The 13468-nt window shown below is 30.9% G+C and overlaps 1 protein-coding gene across 1 annotated transcript; it reads right to left on the reverse strand.

Moving 5' to 3' along the window:
- Positions 1-5232: 5232 nt before the first annotated feature.
- LOC114418777 (patatin-like protein 3) lies at positions 5233-9860 on the reverse strand. Its single transcript, XM_028384280.1, has 7 exons — positions 9601-9860; positions 8762-8943; positions 8307-8472; positions 7867-8013; positions 6639-6890; positions 6120-6289; positions 5233-5593 (listed from the first exon to the last, which is right to left on the reverse strand). Exons 1-7 carry the CDS (start codon positions 9784-9786, stop codon positions 5473-5475), a joined length of 1224 nt encoding a protein of 407 aa, XP_028240081.1. The 5' UTR covers positions 9787-9860; the 3' UTR covers positions 5233-5472.
- Between the last annotated feature and the right edge of the window lie 3608 nt (positions 9861-13468).

Genomic DNA, 13468 nt, shown 5'->3' on the forward strand with positions numbered 1-13468 from the left:
TCTTGGAATTAGAAAAGAGGTAATTAAGTCATAAGAGTTTAAAGTGAAGGGTATTTTCGTAAATGACTATAAAAATAGTTTAAAATATAATTTTAGTTTAATTAGTTGGTGACTAATTATATGATGTAGAATAATTAAAATAAGTTAGAGTTGTAACACCCTGAAAAATTACAACTCAGACTAATAAAGAAAACTCTGTGTTGTGTCATTTGTGCATGTATGAATTTAATTTCAATAGTTATATGTTTTAATCATAGAATTCCATGCTATATATATATATATATATATATATATATATATATATATATATGATTGGTTTTGTAACTCTTTGATGTAGCTCCATGTGGAACTTGTAGGCCTTGGATCTTCTTCATCAATGGATTCCTTTACTTCTTGAGGTCTGATTGTAGCGGAATGGAGAAGGAGAAAGATGAATGGAGACGTCACTTTAAGTAGAAGATGAGTCTAGATGAAATTCACCACCATAGGAAGCCATGGATAAGAGCTTGAAGGTAGAAGAAGATGAATGAAGGGAGAGGAAGAGAAGAACATGAAATTTAGTGCCTCTAAAGAAGTTTGAACTTTGAAGTTTAATTCTCAAATGATCAAAGTTGAAAAAATGCACACACATGACCTCTATTTACAGCCTAAGTGTCACACAAAATTGAAGGGAAATTTGAATTTCAATTCAAATTTCAGTAGAATTTGAAATTGAATTTGTGGAGCCAAATTTTGGAGCCAAAATTTCATTAATTATGATTAGTGAATTTCAATTATGATTTAGCCCACTAATCCAAGATCAATTCCAAGATTCTCCACTAAGTATGCTTAGGTGTCATGAGGCATGTAAAGCATGAAGGACATGCACAAAGTGTGACTATATGATGTGACGATGGAGTGTAGTAAGCAAATGCTCACCTCCCCCTCTAAAATTTAATTGGATTGAGCTTCTACCAATTCAATTAAATTTATTTCCCAACACACACATCAAGTATTCACTTAGTGCATGTGAAATTGCAAAACTACCCCTAATACAAAAACTAGTCTAGGTGTCCTAAAATCGAAGGGCTGAAAAATCTTATATTTCTAGAGTATCCTACCTACATTATGGAGCCCTAAATACAAGGACCAAATATAATGACATCCTAATCTAATATGTACAATGATAATTGGACCCAACCTTGGCCCATGGGCTCAGAAATCTACCCTGAGGTTCATGAGAACCCTAAGGCCTTCTTCAGCAGCTCTAGTCGAATCCTTTTGGAGCCTCTTGCTCATGGCTCTAGTGTCTGGTCCTTTCCTAGGAAGGATTGCATCATCTCCTCCCCCTTGAAGAGAATTTGACCTCAAATCTGTTAGTTCCTCCTCCTCAATATCAGCTTCACCTGCAAAAGTAATTAAATAAAAAAATGTTAAAAGTGGTGCTGATTTCATACTCTTCTGGGAGGTCCAACCTATAGGCATTGTTATTGATCCTCTCCAAAACCAGAAAAGGTCCATCCCCTCTAGGGCTAAGCTTGGATTTCCTTTTAGTAGGAAATCTATCCTTCCTAAGATGGAGCCAAACCCAGTCACCCTCATTAAGAACTAGCTCTTTTCTTCCTCTATTGCCTTTAGTTGAATACACCTTTGTTTGGTTCTCTATTTGGTTCTTAACCCTCTCATGCAACTTCTTTACAAACTCTAACCTAGATTCCCCTGCTTTATGTATAAAAGAAGTGTCAAGTGGAAGGGGAATGAGGTCTAACGGTGTTAGGGGATTGAACCCATAGACAACCTCAAAAGGGGACTACTTGGTGGTTCTATGAACCCCCCTGTTGTAGGCAAATTCTACTTAAGGAAGATACTCATTCCAAGACTTATGGTTGCCTTTCAGAAGAGCCCTTAAAAGGGTGGATAAAGACATATTCACTACCTCTGTTTGTCCATCAGTTTGTGGATGACAAGTGGTAGAGAAAATAAGTTTAGCTCCTAGCTTAGCCCATAAGGTTTTCTAGAAATGGCTAAGGAACTTAACATCTCTATCTGACACAATGGTCCTAGGCAAACCATGGAGTCTCACAACTTCCCTAAAAAAGAGTTTTGAGATGTGGGAAGCATCATCCACCTTCTGGCATGGTATAAAGTGTGCCATCTTGCTAAACCTATCCACCACCACAAAGATAGAGCCTATTTTGGGACATCCATTTGCATCATCGGTATCCTCCTCTGAGGAACACTTTGATGTGGAGGAATGAATTTCCTTTCCAAGCACACTTCCATTTGATTCTTCACCACTCATACATCCTTGTGACTTCCATCGCCAACACATACACTAGACCTTTTCAGTTTTACTTTCTTCTGAGACTCTAACTTGACAAATCACACCATTAACATTAATATTGAATCTGTTGTTGATGGATTGAGAAGTTGAATTTAACAACAACAGTCGAGCTATATCCATATGCTCCATATTTTTAGTTTCCAGAGCTATTTTAAATAAGGGTGCCACAGAGGCTCACTACCCCTGAGAAGCATTGCTTCCTCCAAGCTTGTAATGGGACTCCTTTGTATATAACCCAGTAGAGTCTATTGTTGGAGACTATGCCATGGTTCCATTATTGGACTACAAAGAACAATGACATGATGCCTTCATCTTCTTTTGAGTTGATAAGGCTTTGTGACTTCTCCAAATCCAAACCACTTATCAGAAGCAAATACCCATCTATATAGTTTAGTTTTATCATCCCACTTTCTGCCATTACTCTAGCTTTGTTGAATTTATCGAACATTGATAGGTCCTTCAAGTTACCTATAAGACTAGAGTACATATGTTGTTATTTCCCTCCCTCTTCGCTCACCATATCTCATTTCATATGCCCATTCCCTTGCACCTGAGTGATTCTATGATTAAGGTACTCTAGCAATCGCAACATACGTATTTGTTATTCCCTTTGGATCTACATTTTTCTTTATGGTTATGCTTTCTTATTCCTCTTCATACTACTATTTCCTCTTTGCTTAGGTCATGACTACTCATCTCATTTTTGAACCTTGGAATATTGACATGCAAGTTTTTGTCCCATATATGGATCTGGTTAGGTCTCTTCACCAAATTCAGATCATTTTGGACACCCTCATAGGTAAGAAAACCAAATTTGAAACCTAACCTAGGTAAGGCCAAAAACATGGATTTTAGCAAACAAATTCTCCCTCCGAAAGACAAATGCCTATGCTTCCAATTACTAATAAGTTTCTTGGTGAGTTTTTGAATAATGGGCTCCCATGTGGCTTCTTTTAAGGGATTAGCCCCAATAGGGATTCCCGATTACACAAAAGGAGCACTTATAACTCTATAATTCAACATAGAAGCAAAAAAAAAAAAAAAATCAACCATTTCATTAGACACCCCTATCACTATCAACTAGCTTTTTAAAAAAAAATATTTTCAACCTCGAAGCAAGTTCAAAAATCTAAGAATGCATTTCATAGTGATCACATTTTTCAAGAAATGTTAAGGAAAAATAGAGTATCATCCGCAAATTGTAACAAGTGTACCTCCAACTGATGATCTCCCACTTTTACTCCTTCAAACAAACTTTTTGCCTTTGCTTCTCGCGTTAGTCCCGCTAATCCCTCTGCCTCACAAAGAAAGAGAAATGGTGCTAGAGGATCACCTTATCTTAACCCTCTTTGCATGCCAAACTCATCCGTAGGACTCCCATTCACAAGTATCGAGACTGATGCCAATTCCACACAACCTTTGATCCACTTTATCCACACTTCATAAAATCCCAACCTGCTAATCATATAATTTAAAAACTTCGAAGACACAAAGTCATATGCTTCCTCAAAGTTGATCAGCTTTAAAGACTAGGCACTTCTTGTTATTATCTTTCCTCAACTCATCAACCACTTCATTTGCCACCATGACTCCATCAAGCATAAATCTTTCTCAAATAAAAGTGATTTTGCCTCTCATCAATTACCTCTCCCAAGACTCTTGTCATCCTGGTTGACAAAATTTTTGCCACCATCTTATACATGCACCCCACAAGGTATATAGGTCTTTACTCCCCTAAATTGATATGGTTATTTCTCTTTGGAATAAAGGAGATAAATGACACCTTCCCCCCTTAGGAAACACTCCATGGGAATGGAACTCTTAGATTACCTTTGAGAAGTCCTCATGAAGTAAGTTCCAAAATCTTTTACTAAAAGTGAAATTGTATCCATTCGGACCTAGAAATTTATCTCTATCACAATCTCACACCACTTACTTAATCTCTTCAACCTCAAAAGGGGCAATAAGGGTACCATTATTGTTGTCACTAATTTTGTTGAAGTGAACCCATCAAGCTTTGGCTTACACCTCTTCCCTCTCTTTGAACCTCTCTTGAATTTTTTTTACCTCCTCTTTCACCTTTGCCATATGATCTTGCCAAACATCTCCCACATACAATCCTCTTGTGAATTATTTTCTCCTCCTACCATTTATCGTTGCATGAAAGAACCTAGAGTTTTCAAATTCATTTAACAACTCCTTTCTATTCAATAGCACTTCCTCACTAACATCCTCGTCATCTTGAATATCAATCCCATTAATCATTGTAATCAACTCTTTCTTCTTTTGTTGTAGATCTCCAAAATATCCTTTCACTTAAGCTACTTTCTTGACCCTTATAAAAACTTTATTTCATTTAAACTACTTTCTTCTTTCATTTTTAATAGTGCATTCTTACATCTCTCAATTTTTTTGTTATAGATCTTCATCATAATCGCTTTGTTTGTGATATAATTTTATGGCTAAAATATTTTTGTAATTCCTCATAAATACTTGAATTTTGTATTTTCTCCTTAATAATAAATTTCTTCATTTTTTCTTCTTGATAAAATAAAAAAATATTTTTGCTCCTTAACACTTTTTTTAATCCATGATAATCAAGAAATTTAGGGCTTATTTTCTAATAAAAAAATTCATAAAAAATTATCACAAAACAAATATAAAATCTACTAATTTTAACAAGGACTAAAAAAATGTCAAGGACAAAAAATAAAATTGCTATTTTAATAAGGGCTCAATACATAGGAAAGTTTTATCAAAAAACTAACATAAAATTCAAACAATAAAATTCAAACAATTATTAGGAATTGAAAACATATTCTAATCTAATTTTATTTCAAAATTCGTGACTAAATAATAAAGTAAACCTTGGAAAACTTATTAGAGGAGAGAGATCTTAAAACACAAAAGAAAAGCAACAAACAAGGATACATTGATATTTAATTCCAATAGAGCTTGGAATTAGGAGTTACATAGAACTCAAAAGCATTGAAACTTGTAACAGGATCCATATATGGTCCACCCAATTAGGAGTTACATAGAACCCGAAAAGCAATGAACCTTATTACAACAGACATGGATAAAACACACAGGATAATATAAGGTCATATACATGACATTTATTCAAATACGTCTAATAACAATATTGCTTAAGTTGCATGCATTCGGCCAGAAGGGACTTTGACAGATTCAATAATTCGGCTTCCTCCTTTTTCCATAGATTTCCTTTTCAGACGCAACTGCCTCTCTGCATATAATTTCTCAGACAACCTTTCATAAAAGTGAGAAAGAAAAATATTATTTTCACAATTACCATTCAATATAAAATTCAACTAAAAAATATACATATATAATTTACGTGTATCCTTAAATAATTTCTTTTTCCAACCAAACTTTTAATGATGTCTAACAATTTTGAGAAAAAAAAGGTTAATTTAACAAAATTTCGGTACTTTTAGTATTAAAACACCAATATATTCTTTTATAATTTACTTTATCATATTTTAACCCAAACACTATAAGTTCAGCTAGAAATTTAAATTCCTACATCCTCTTATGGAAAGAAAACTGATTTTAATTTTTATATCTCATGAGAAATCATTCTAAATATAAATTTCAAAATAATTATTATAAAAATTAATAAATTTACTATACACAAAAAAGTTTGATTGAATGACAATATAAGAAACCATTGAAGTATTCTAAATAAATTCAATAAAAAATCTTATTGAAAATTTCCTGCTACGATTTTGGGGCATGTGAGTATGTGTACATTCCTAAGAAAGAGTCTACGCACCTGTCAAGAGCTTCAGCATTTGTTTGGTCTAGTTCAACTGGGACAAAAGTATTCACATTCATCCTCAAAGCTTTTTGGAGCAAGAGGTTTTTTCCTACCTTTACAAGATTATCCATGTTTTTCTTGTCAGCATTATCCATTTCTTCCATGGATGGATCCAGGTTATACTCCTGTCATTACATATGTATCATCAAGATCAATTCAATTTCCTCCTATAATCAAGAAAATCCTTTAAATTTTGGAATTAGTGTCATAAACCACAGCCATTATGGTCTTATTTGGATAAATTTTCTTAATATATAAGAACTTATAGTATAAGAAAATAAGAACAAAAACTAACTAACCTTCTCTTTTAAGATTAAATATTCATATGCGTAACCCAATTTGTAATATTTCTTTTATTTAGAAATTCCAAAAGTTGATTTTAACTTATATATGAATGAGATAATTTTATCTTAATTATGGGAGAAGTTTATAAGTGCTCATTAAAAAATTTATTCAAACAAAACATATATATACCTCAATTCGAAGATAGTTATCCGCAGGCAAAACACCTGGAAACACTGTGGCAAGATAGTAGTGGATCATGTTTGTACTATATAGAGCCTCACTAAAAACGTTAGTGCTGCTAACTAGCCACTCAAGTTGACACAAGCCATCAAAGATGCCAGATAACTTCTCCTCAGCTTTTATTGTTCCTGTTCCTAATGACAGCAACAGGATTTCTTTATGCTCATTGTGTTGTATCACTTCGCTCACAGCAACCAACGCCTAAAATGAAATTTAATTTCATCTCGTGAAACTTTTGATAGACCATATTTCCATATTCAAGGAAATTAATAATGAATGCAATCTTTCATGATATTAATTACATTAAGATATGTAACTTGAAAGTTACTTTTCATCCCACCCTTAAAATCTGATAATTATAACTAGTTACTCATTAGAACCAACTAATCTTAACAATTATAAATTTTCAGAAAATAAATAGTGAGAATTGAGAGGAATGAGTTACTTTCTTGGAATAACTTGATATATTGTAGAAGTTAAAAATTAACATAATAAAAGGAAATACGACTTGAGTGAAAGCACATGTTGACAGCCAATTTAATATTCAACTCTGCATGCTAATAATTAAGTAATTTTATATTATTGTTGAATACTTGGGAGTGAACTTCATTAAGTATATTTGTAATCCTCTAAATGCATGTTTAGGTTTAACTTAATTCTCATTCAAAAAAGAACGAAATTAAAAATAATGTTTGAGCTTTTTATAACATCAAATCCATAATGTTTTATGTATTAATTATTTTTTTCAAAAGATACTCTTAATTATGAGTTTTTTTTATTTCAATAAATAATAAACGGAATACATTAATGTCTTATGTTCTTAGATAGTTTAACTTTATCATGTATAGAGTATTTTAGAAATCCTACTTTGATTATTCACTTGCATAGTCAATAAATAGATTATTGATGAGAGATAGTATAGTAAATAAAATTAATAATATTTGAAAAAAGAATCAATGTATGTCCTTTTAATATTAGGGATAATTTGAAAAAATCATACAATGTATGATAAATTTAATTATACTAACTAAACTAAAAATATCTTTAATTCCGGTAAATCAGTTAATTAGATCTTATAAAAAGATCGGACGAAGTAACATCACTGTTTATTTTAATTTTTTTAAACATTTTAAGAAATAAATAATTGTTTCTGTAAATTTAAGTCATTGATATTTACTGGATTATTAGCAGACATAGCACCATCAACCAAATCAAATTGAACACCGTCATTCTGAAATTGGTGCGGCGGTAGATAAGTCGGTGCAGCCGAAGTCCCGATGCATATATCTGAGAGTTTGGCATTTAAGTAAGTTTCCGTCTTGAGCTGCATGATCAAATTAGCACAAGCAGTATTCAATGGTTAGGCTTGAGAAAAAAGGTTACTCATATAACAATATTATACAGGAATTCACTATAAAATATTTTTCTCTCTCTATCTTCTTATAACATTAATTATTTTCTATTAATTATACCTATACTTAATTTTCTCTCTTCTTCCCCTATCTCTCTTTTCAATAGAAAAAAAGTATATAAGAAAATTTTATGAATAGAATTTCTCGACCAATAATAATGAAACTCAAATTAGGGTTCTATACAAACAATTTCAACCGTGCTAACCTTATAGTTTGAGAATATAACTGGCTTGGTTTTCCTCTCGTCGAAAGTTGGTATTACCACGTTCGTCAATGTTTTATTCAGTCGTGTTTCTTTCAATATCTTACGAGTTATATCATGTAAGAACTCTCCATTGAATTTGGGACATTTGTCAAGATCATACCAAGCTCTGCATGTTGTGCAGCACAAGATCAATCAAAACATTTAAAAAATTAAAGGTAAAAATAATTCAATAGTTTCAATTAAATATTCCCCAATTATACTCTTAATTTAGATTTTTGTGAGAATGAAAGATTGTGTGAGGGAGTTTAAGACAATTCATATACTCTTATTTAATTTCCTTGACTTAAATTTAAAATTTAATTATAATGATCATATCAAATAAATTTTAAGTAAAGGTTAACTTAGTTTAACAAAGTTGCAAGTGTTCTATTTTTCAAGGTTGATACTTAATATACCTAGGTTCAAATATTTTAGGGCCATAGTTCTTGTAGAATTGCACGACTTCCGAGGGAGTAAAGAGAGGACTATTGGCATTAGATGAGTTTGGGGCTGCTAACATAGCAGTCATGAGGCCACCAGTACTAGTTCCTGATATCACATCAAAATAATGGGCTAAAGATGTTGTTGGATCCTTAGCCTGCACAATTCAATCAAACTAAAAAGCGTTAGAATTCAGGCACAGTTTCTAATATATTCTAGAAATATTGTTTATAGAAAGTAATTCACTAGGGTACAAGTCACCAAAAAAAAAAGATGAGTACATTTAAATTATACGTGAGTTACTGAATTCATACCATATATTTCTTCTCCCACTTTCTCTCTTTGTATTCTCTAAAAATTATATAAAACTTTTGGTATAAAGATATTTTTCACTTAAAATGATTTTATCAGCCGCAGATGAACCTATGAAGACTCCACGGGGAGGACTCCCATGCATGAAGCATTCAGAAGGTTATTCATTTCCTCTACATGCATATGCTGCTTTTGGAGAAATTAATTAATGAAATAACATTATATATACCCTTAAAAGAAAAAGTATAAGACAATTAGGGTTTTTTATATTGGTTTTACCTATTAAAAACCCTAATATTCTGATACTCCTTTAAAAGGTATCATCAGACTATTAGTTAACGAAATCATTCACCATAATTAGACTACTACTTACTCCTTCTTTAAAAAGACATTAGACTACTACTTAACGAAATCTTTGACCATAATTAGCGACAATATTATTGAAGGTTTTAAGCTTTAAGACTAGTTGCACCATACACACACACATAAACAGATCACGGACCTTAAGAGCCTTGTCTAAGTATTCAAGAACAGTCGCAGGAATAATGCCCCTGATACCACCACCGTCTATGCTGAGAATGGTTGTATGATTTCCATATGACGGAGATGGTAGCGGTAGCGGTGCATTGAATCCAGCCATCAGTTGGCTGGCAAACACCAAAACAAACAAAAAGAAATACTGAGCCATTAATTGATCAGATATTTCACTAGAAGTTGAAGTGGTGTAAAAGAGAGAATGAAATACACCTTGAGAATTCTTCTCAGATGTGAAGCGTATTTATAGACTTTTTTGCGACATTGCAGAATAGTCACAAATTTTACTATAATGTTGTTTTTTGTTTACACAGGGTGAAGTGCGTGCATAAATAGGACGTAAAACGTTTTTTTCTTTATATATATATATATATATATATTGGCAAATATTCAATAAACAGAGTACATACAGTACTGTAACCTAAGTTTATAGTTCTTACTAGATACAATTAAAAAGATAAATACACACAAGCTACAGGGATAAAATGCCAATCAGGAAAGAAAAGAAAAAAAAACCATCGAGCATACATTGTTCCTCTTTGCCTTGAACTATGCATGTTTACTATTCGGCCTTTTTCAAGTCCAATACAACGATGAAGTCAATTTAGAGAGACCCATTGAAACAAAATATTACTTCATATTATCCAAATAGATCAAATCGCAATGTGTCACAAAAAGATGACAAACAAGACTAGATATCATTTGATAAAACTCCAAAAAAACCCAAAGCCATGTGTTTTATAGTTACAAAGATAATTTATTGAAGATTATAATATATTTTTTTATTTGTAGGAATTCTTATATTAGGCTTAACTCAATTTCAATAATTAACTCAAGGGGTGAAAGTTGTTCCTTACTTATATATTTTAACTTACTTTGATCTGATGTATAACTTGAGTTTTTCAAAATACACCCCTCACGCCCAACACTTTTTAGGTTTGGTGCATGGATAATAATGATGAGTAACTCTTTGAATTAATCTTTGATATGTTCTGATATCATCTAAGATTTTTAAAGTGTGGATTTAGGTCTAACTCAACTTCAAAAGTTAGCTCAAGGGATAAAGGTTATCCCTCACTTATATACTTTAACTTGACTTTATTTTTATCCGATGTAAGACTTGAATATTTTTCCAATAGAAATTAAACTTAGGTATCAAAAAGTTACAAATATAATTTGATAGTTTATAGAAAATGTATCAAGCAAGAACTCTTAGTTTTTTTATTTTTTTTTTAAAAAAAGAAGATAACTATAAGTATAAACCATTTAATTATGCATGCATTGTTAAGGTTAAATATTATTTAGTGATAACTGAACAATGGAAATAAGGCATGTACATTTATATTTCAATATTGATGATTTAAATATGGCTTAATGATATATATATATATATATATATATATATATATATATACTGTTCAATTTCCTATAATAAAGGGAGTGTATGAAAGTGGAAACTTTTGGTTATTGTAAACAATGAAAACTGTAAATTTTGGCAATATAATCATACATGAAAATCAAAATTAAAATTTATTTAATGGTTACATAACCACCTAAAAAAAATTCTACATTTATCTTTTAATGTTTTTATAAACAAAATGATAAAAGAGGCACAACCAATAGAGATTGGATCTAGCTAGCAAAATGGGTAAGTCTTTCACAATGTAGCAAAAGTTTGGATCCACATTGGAAGATGTATCTAAATTTCGTGTGTGACCGTTTCTTAAATAGGATCGTTTTTGCAAGAGGATACATGTGAAAATAATAATAATAATAATAATAATAATAATAAACTACAAGTATTTGTGCACTTAGCATCCACCTGAACATGTGATGAATTATTCATTAAAATATAGTTTTTTTTTTCTTTATGAGTGATTAAGAGTGAATGAACTTCATTGTAAATAATCAATATGTGGTTAATAGTGTATTGAAGTTATTGAAATACTTAATGGCAGTCAACTTTATGGTACAAGTGATTAATAGTACTATAAGGTTATTTACTAGCATATGAACATACAAATTATTAATATTAATCACATTATAGTTATATATAACTACATCCATTAACTCTTAACCACTTTGGATTAAAAAAAAAACTCCTAACCACTTATGAACTATATATAATTAATTATATTTAGATTTTTTTAGAAACAATTAATTATATTTAGATATGTATGTATGTAATTAACTATTTATCCGAGTGGACGCTAAATGAACATTTTCCAAATATACAATAATCATTTTCAAATGTACCATCGTCATTAATCAAATAATAATGATCCAACTACATCGACCAGGCTGTTGCTCCCACACAAAATGGTAATGTAATTGTTGGCCACACATAATTATTGATCGAGGCATCATGGGCAAGATTGACATACGTGTGTGTGTTGGTCATTTAAAGTAGACATGACAACAAAATTCATATGGATCTGAATTTGTCTCGATTTTGACAGGTAATATTTGAGTTGATTGGGTATGAGTTTGGGTTTGGATTTTTCCCGATAACTAAAATTCGGATACGATATGAGATTACTACATCCGTCACGACCCCAACTCCAGTCCGGTCCGTCCCGCCACTTAAAATTTTTAAAATTTTTACATAATTTAATCAAAAGGATTAGAATTTTTATTACTAGTTAATTTTATTTTAGAATTTTTACATAATTTAATATTCTTTTCTTAACGATTTTTGTAGACATGTGCGCTATAATAAATTTATTGACATATAAGTAATTAAAAATAAATGTTTAACAATCAATTTATTTTTCTAAAATTAAATATTTGATATTTCCTTTACAAAAAAAATTATTTTTCTAATTTGAATCAGGTACGAGATGAGATCAAGATACTTGATATCTAACGAGTACGGGAATGAGATAATAAATTTTAACTCGTTGGGTATCGAGTACGAGTATGGAGACAGACATGTTGGAGAGGCGAGATCGAGGATTGAGGAGACAATACTCATTCCCGCCCTGCCGCATTGCCATATCTAATTTAAAGGTAGGCTGCCAATATAGATAGTATGTAGTAAGAAGAGCAAAACCCAGTTTGATTTAGTGATATATATTTGACTAAATGATGAATTTAGTTTTTGAATTTGTGTTTTGTGTAATTTTAGTTCTTGAAACTAAGGAAAACTTAAATAAATTCTTAAAAGTTTTTTAGGGTTTTCATTTTAATCCCTTGTAATGCTATTAATTTAAAATAATTATTTTAAAATTTATAAATTGATATTAATTTGAAAATGATATTAATTATATTATTTTATCTTTTTTAATTTTTTTATAATATTTATAATAAAAATACATCTGATATTTTTAAAATTTGAAATGTGTAGAATGCAATTCAATTTATAAAAATATAAGTATTTTAGATTTTTTCGGATCACATTATATATTTTATAAGAAGATTGTAATGTTTTTCTATGAAAACGTTGTAAATTATTTTTTCTCTCCCTTAAAAAGAAAATTCTGAATCCATTACTGGATGTGTGTATATGTGTGTACATACATTTATGTGTACTGATGTGTACTGATTAGGTGGATAGAAGAAAGATAAAATAAATTAAAATAGTCATATATATATATATATATATATATATATATATATATATTCCAATCCTCTACAATTTCATAAAAAGAACTGCTAGGTGTGCAGTTATAAATCTAGCCATCAAAGTTATTAAAATTTTATTTAACACTAATTTATTATATAATAAAATAAAATGAATTGACAAGATTCATTCGGTTTTGCTAAAAACTGTATATAGGATCAAAATCTGCCGACAGGGTTGTTGTATCATATCCATGTGGAGAACACGTGAATGA

Source organism: Glycine soja, chromosome 7 (assembly GCF_004193775.1).
Source record: "Glycine soja cultivar W05 chromosome 7, ASM419377v2, whole genome shotgun sequence".
In the NCBI taxonomy this organism is placed as follows: domain Eukaryota; kingdom Viridiplantae; phylum Streptophyta; class Magnoliopsida; order Fabales; family Fabaceae; genus Glycine; species Glycine soja.

Excerpts from the sequence above, each read along its gene's own strand:
- LOC114418777 (XM_028384280.1), bottom strand. The coding sequence starts at position 9,786 with ATGGCTCAGTATTTCTTTTTGTTTGTTTTGGTGTTTGCCAGCCAACTG. Across the intron at positions 8,473-8,761 it reads CCTAAAATATTTGAACCTAG|AGCTTGGTATGATCTTGACA; the intron begins GTATATTAAGTA and ends CACAACATGCAG. Across the intron at positions 8,014-8,306 it reads TTATATTCTCAAACTATAAG|CTCAAGACGGAAACTTACTT; the intron begins GTTAGCACGGTT and ends TTGATCATGCAG.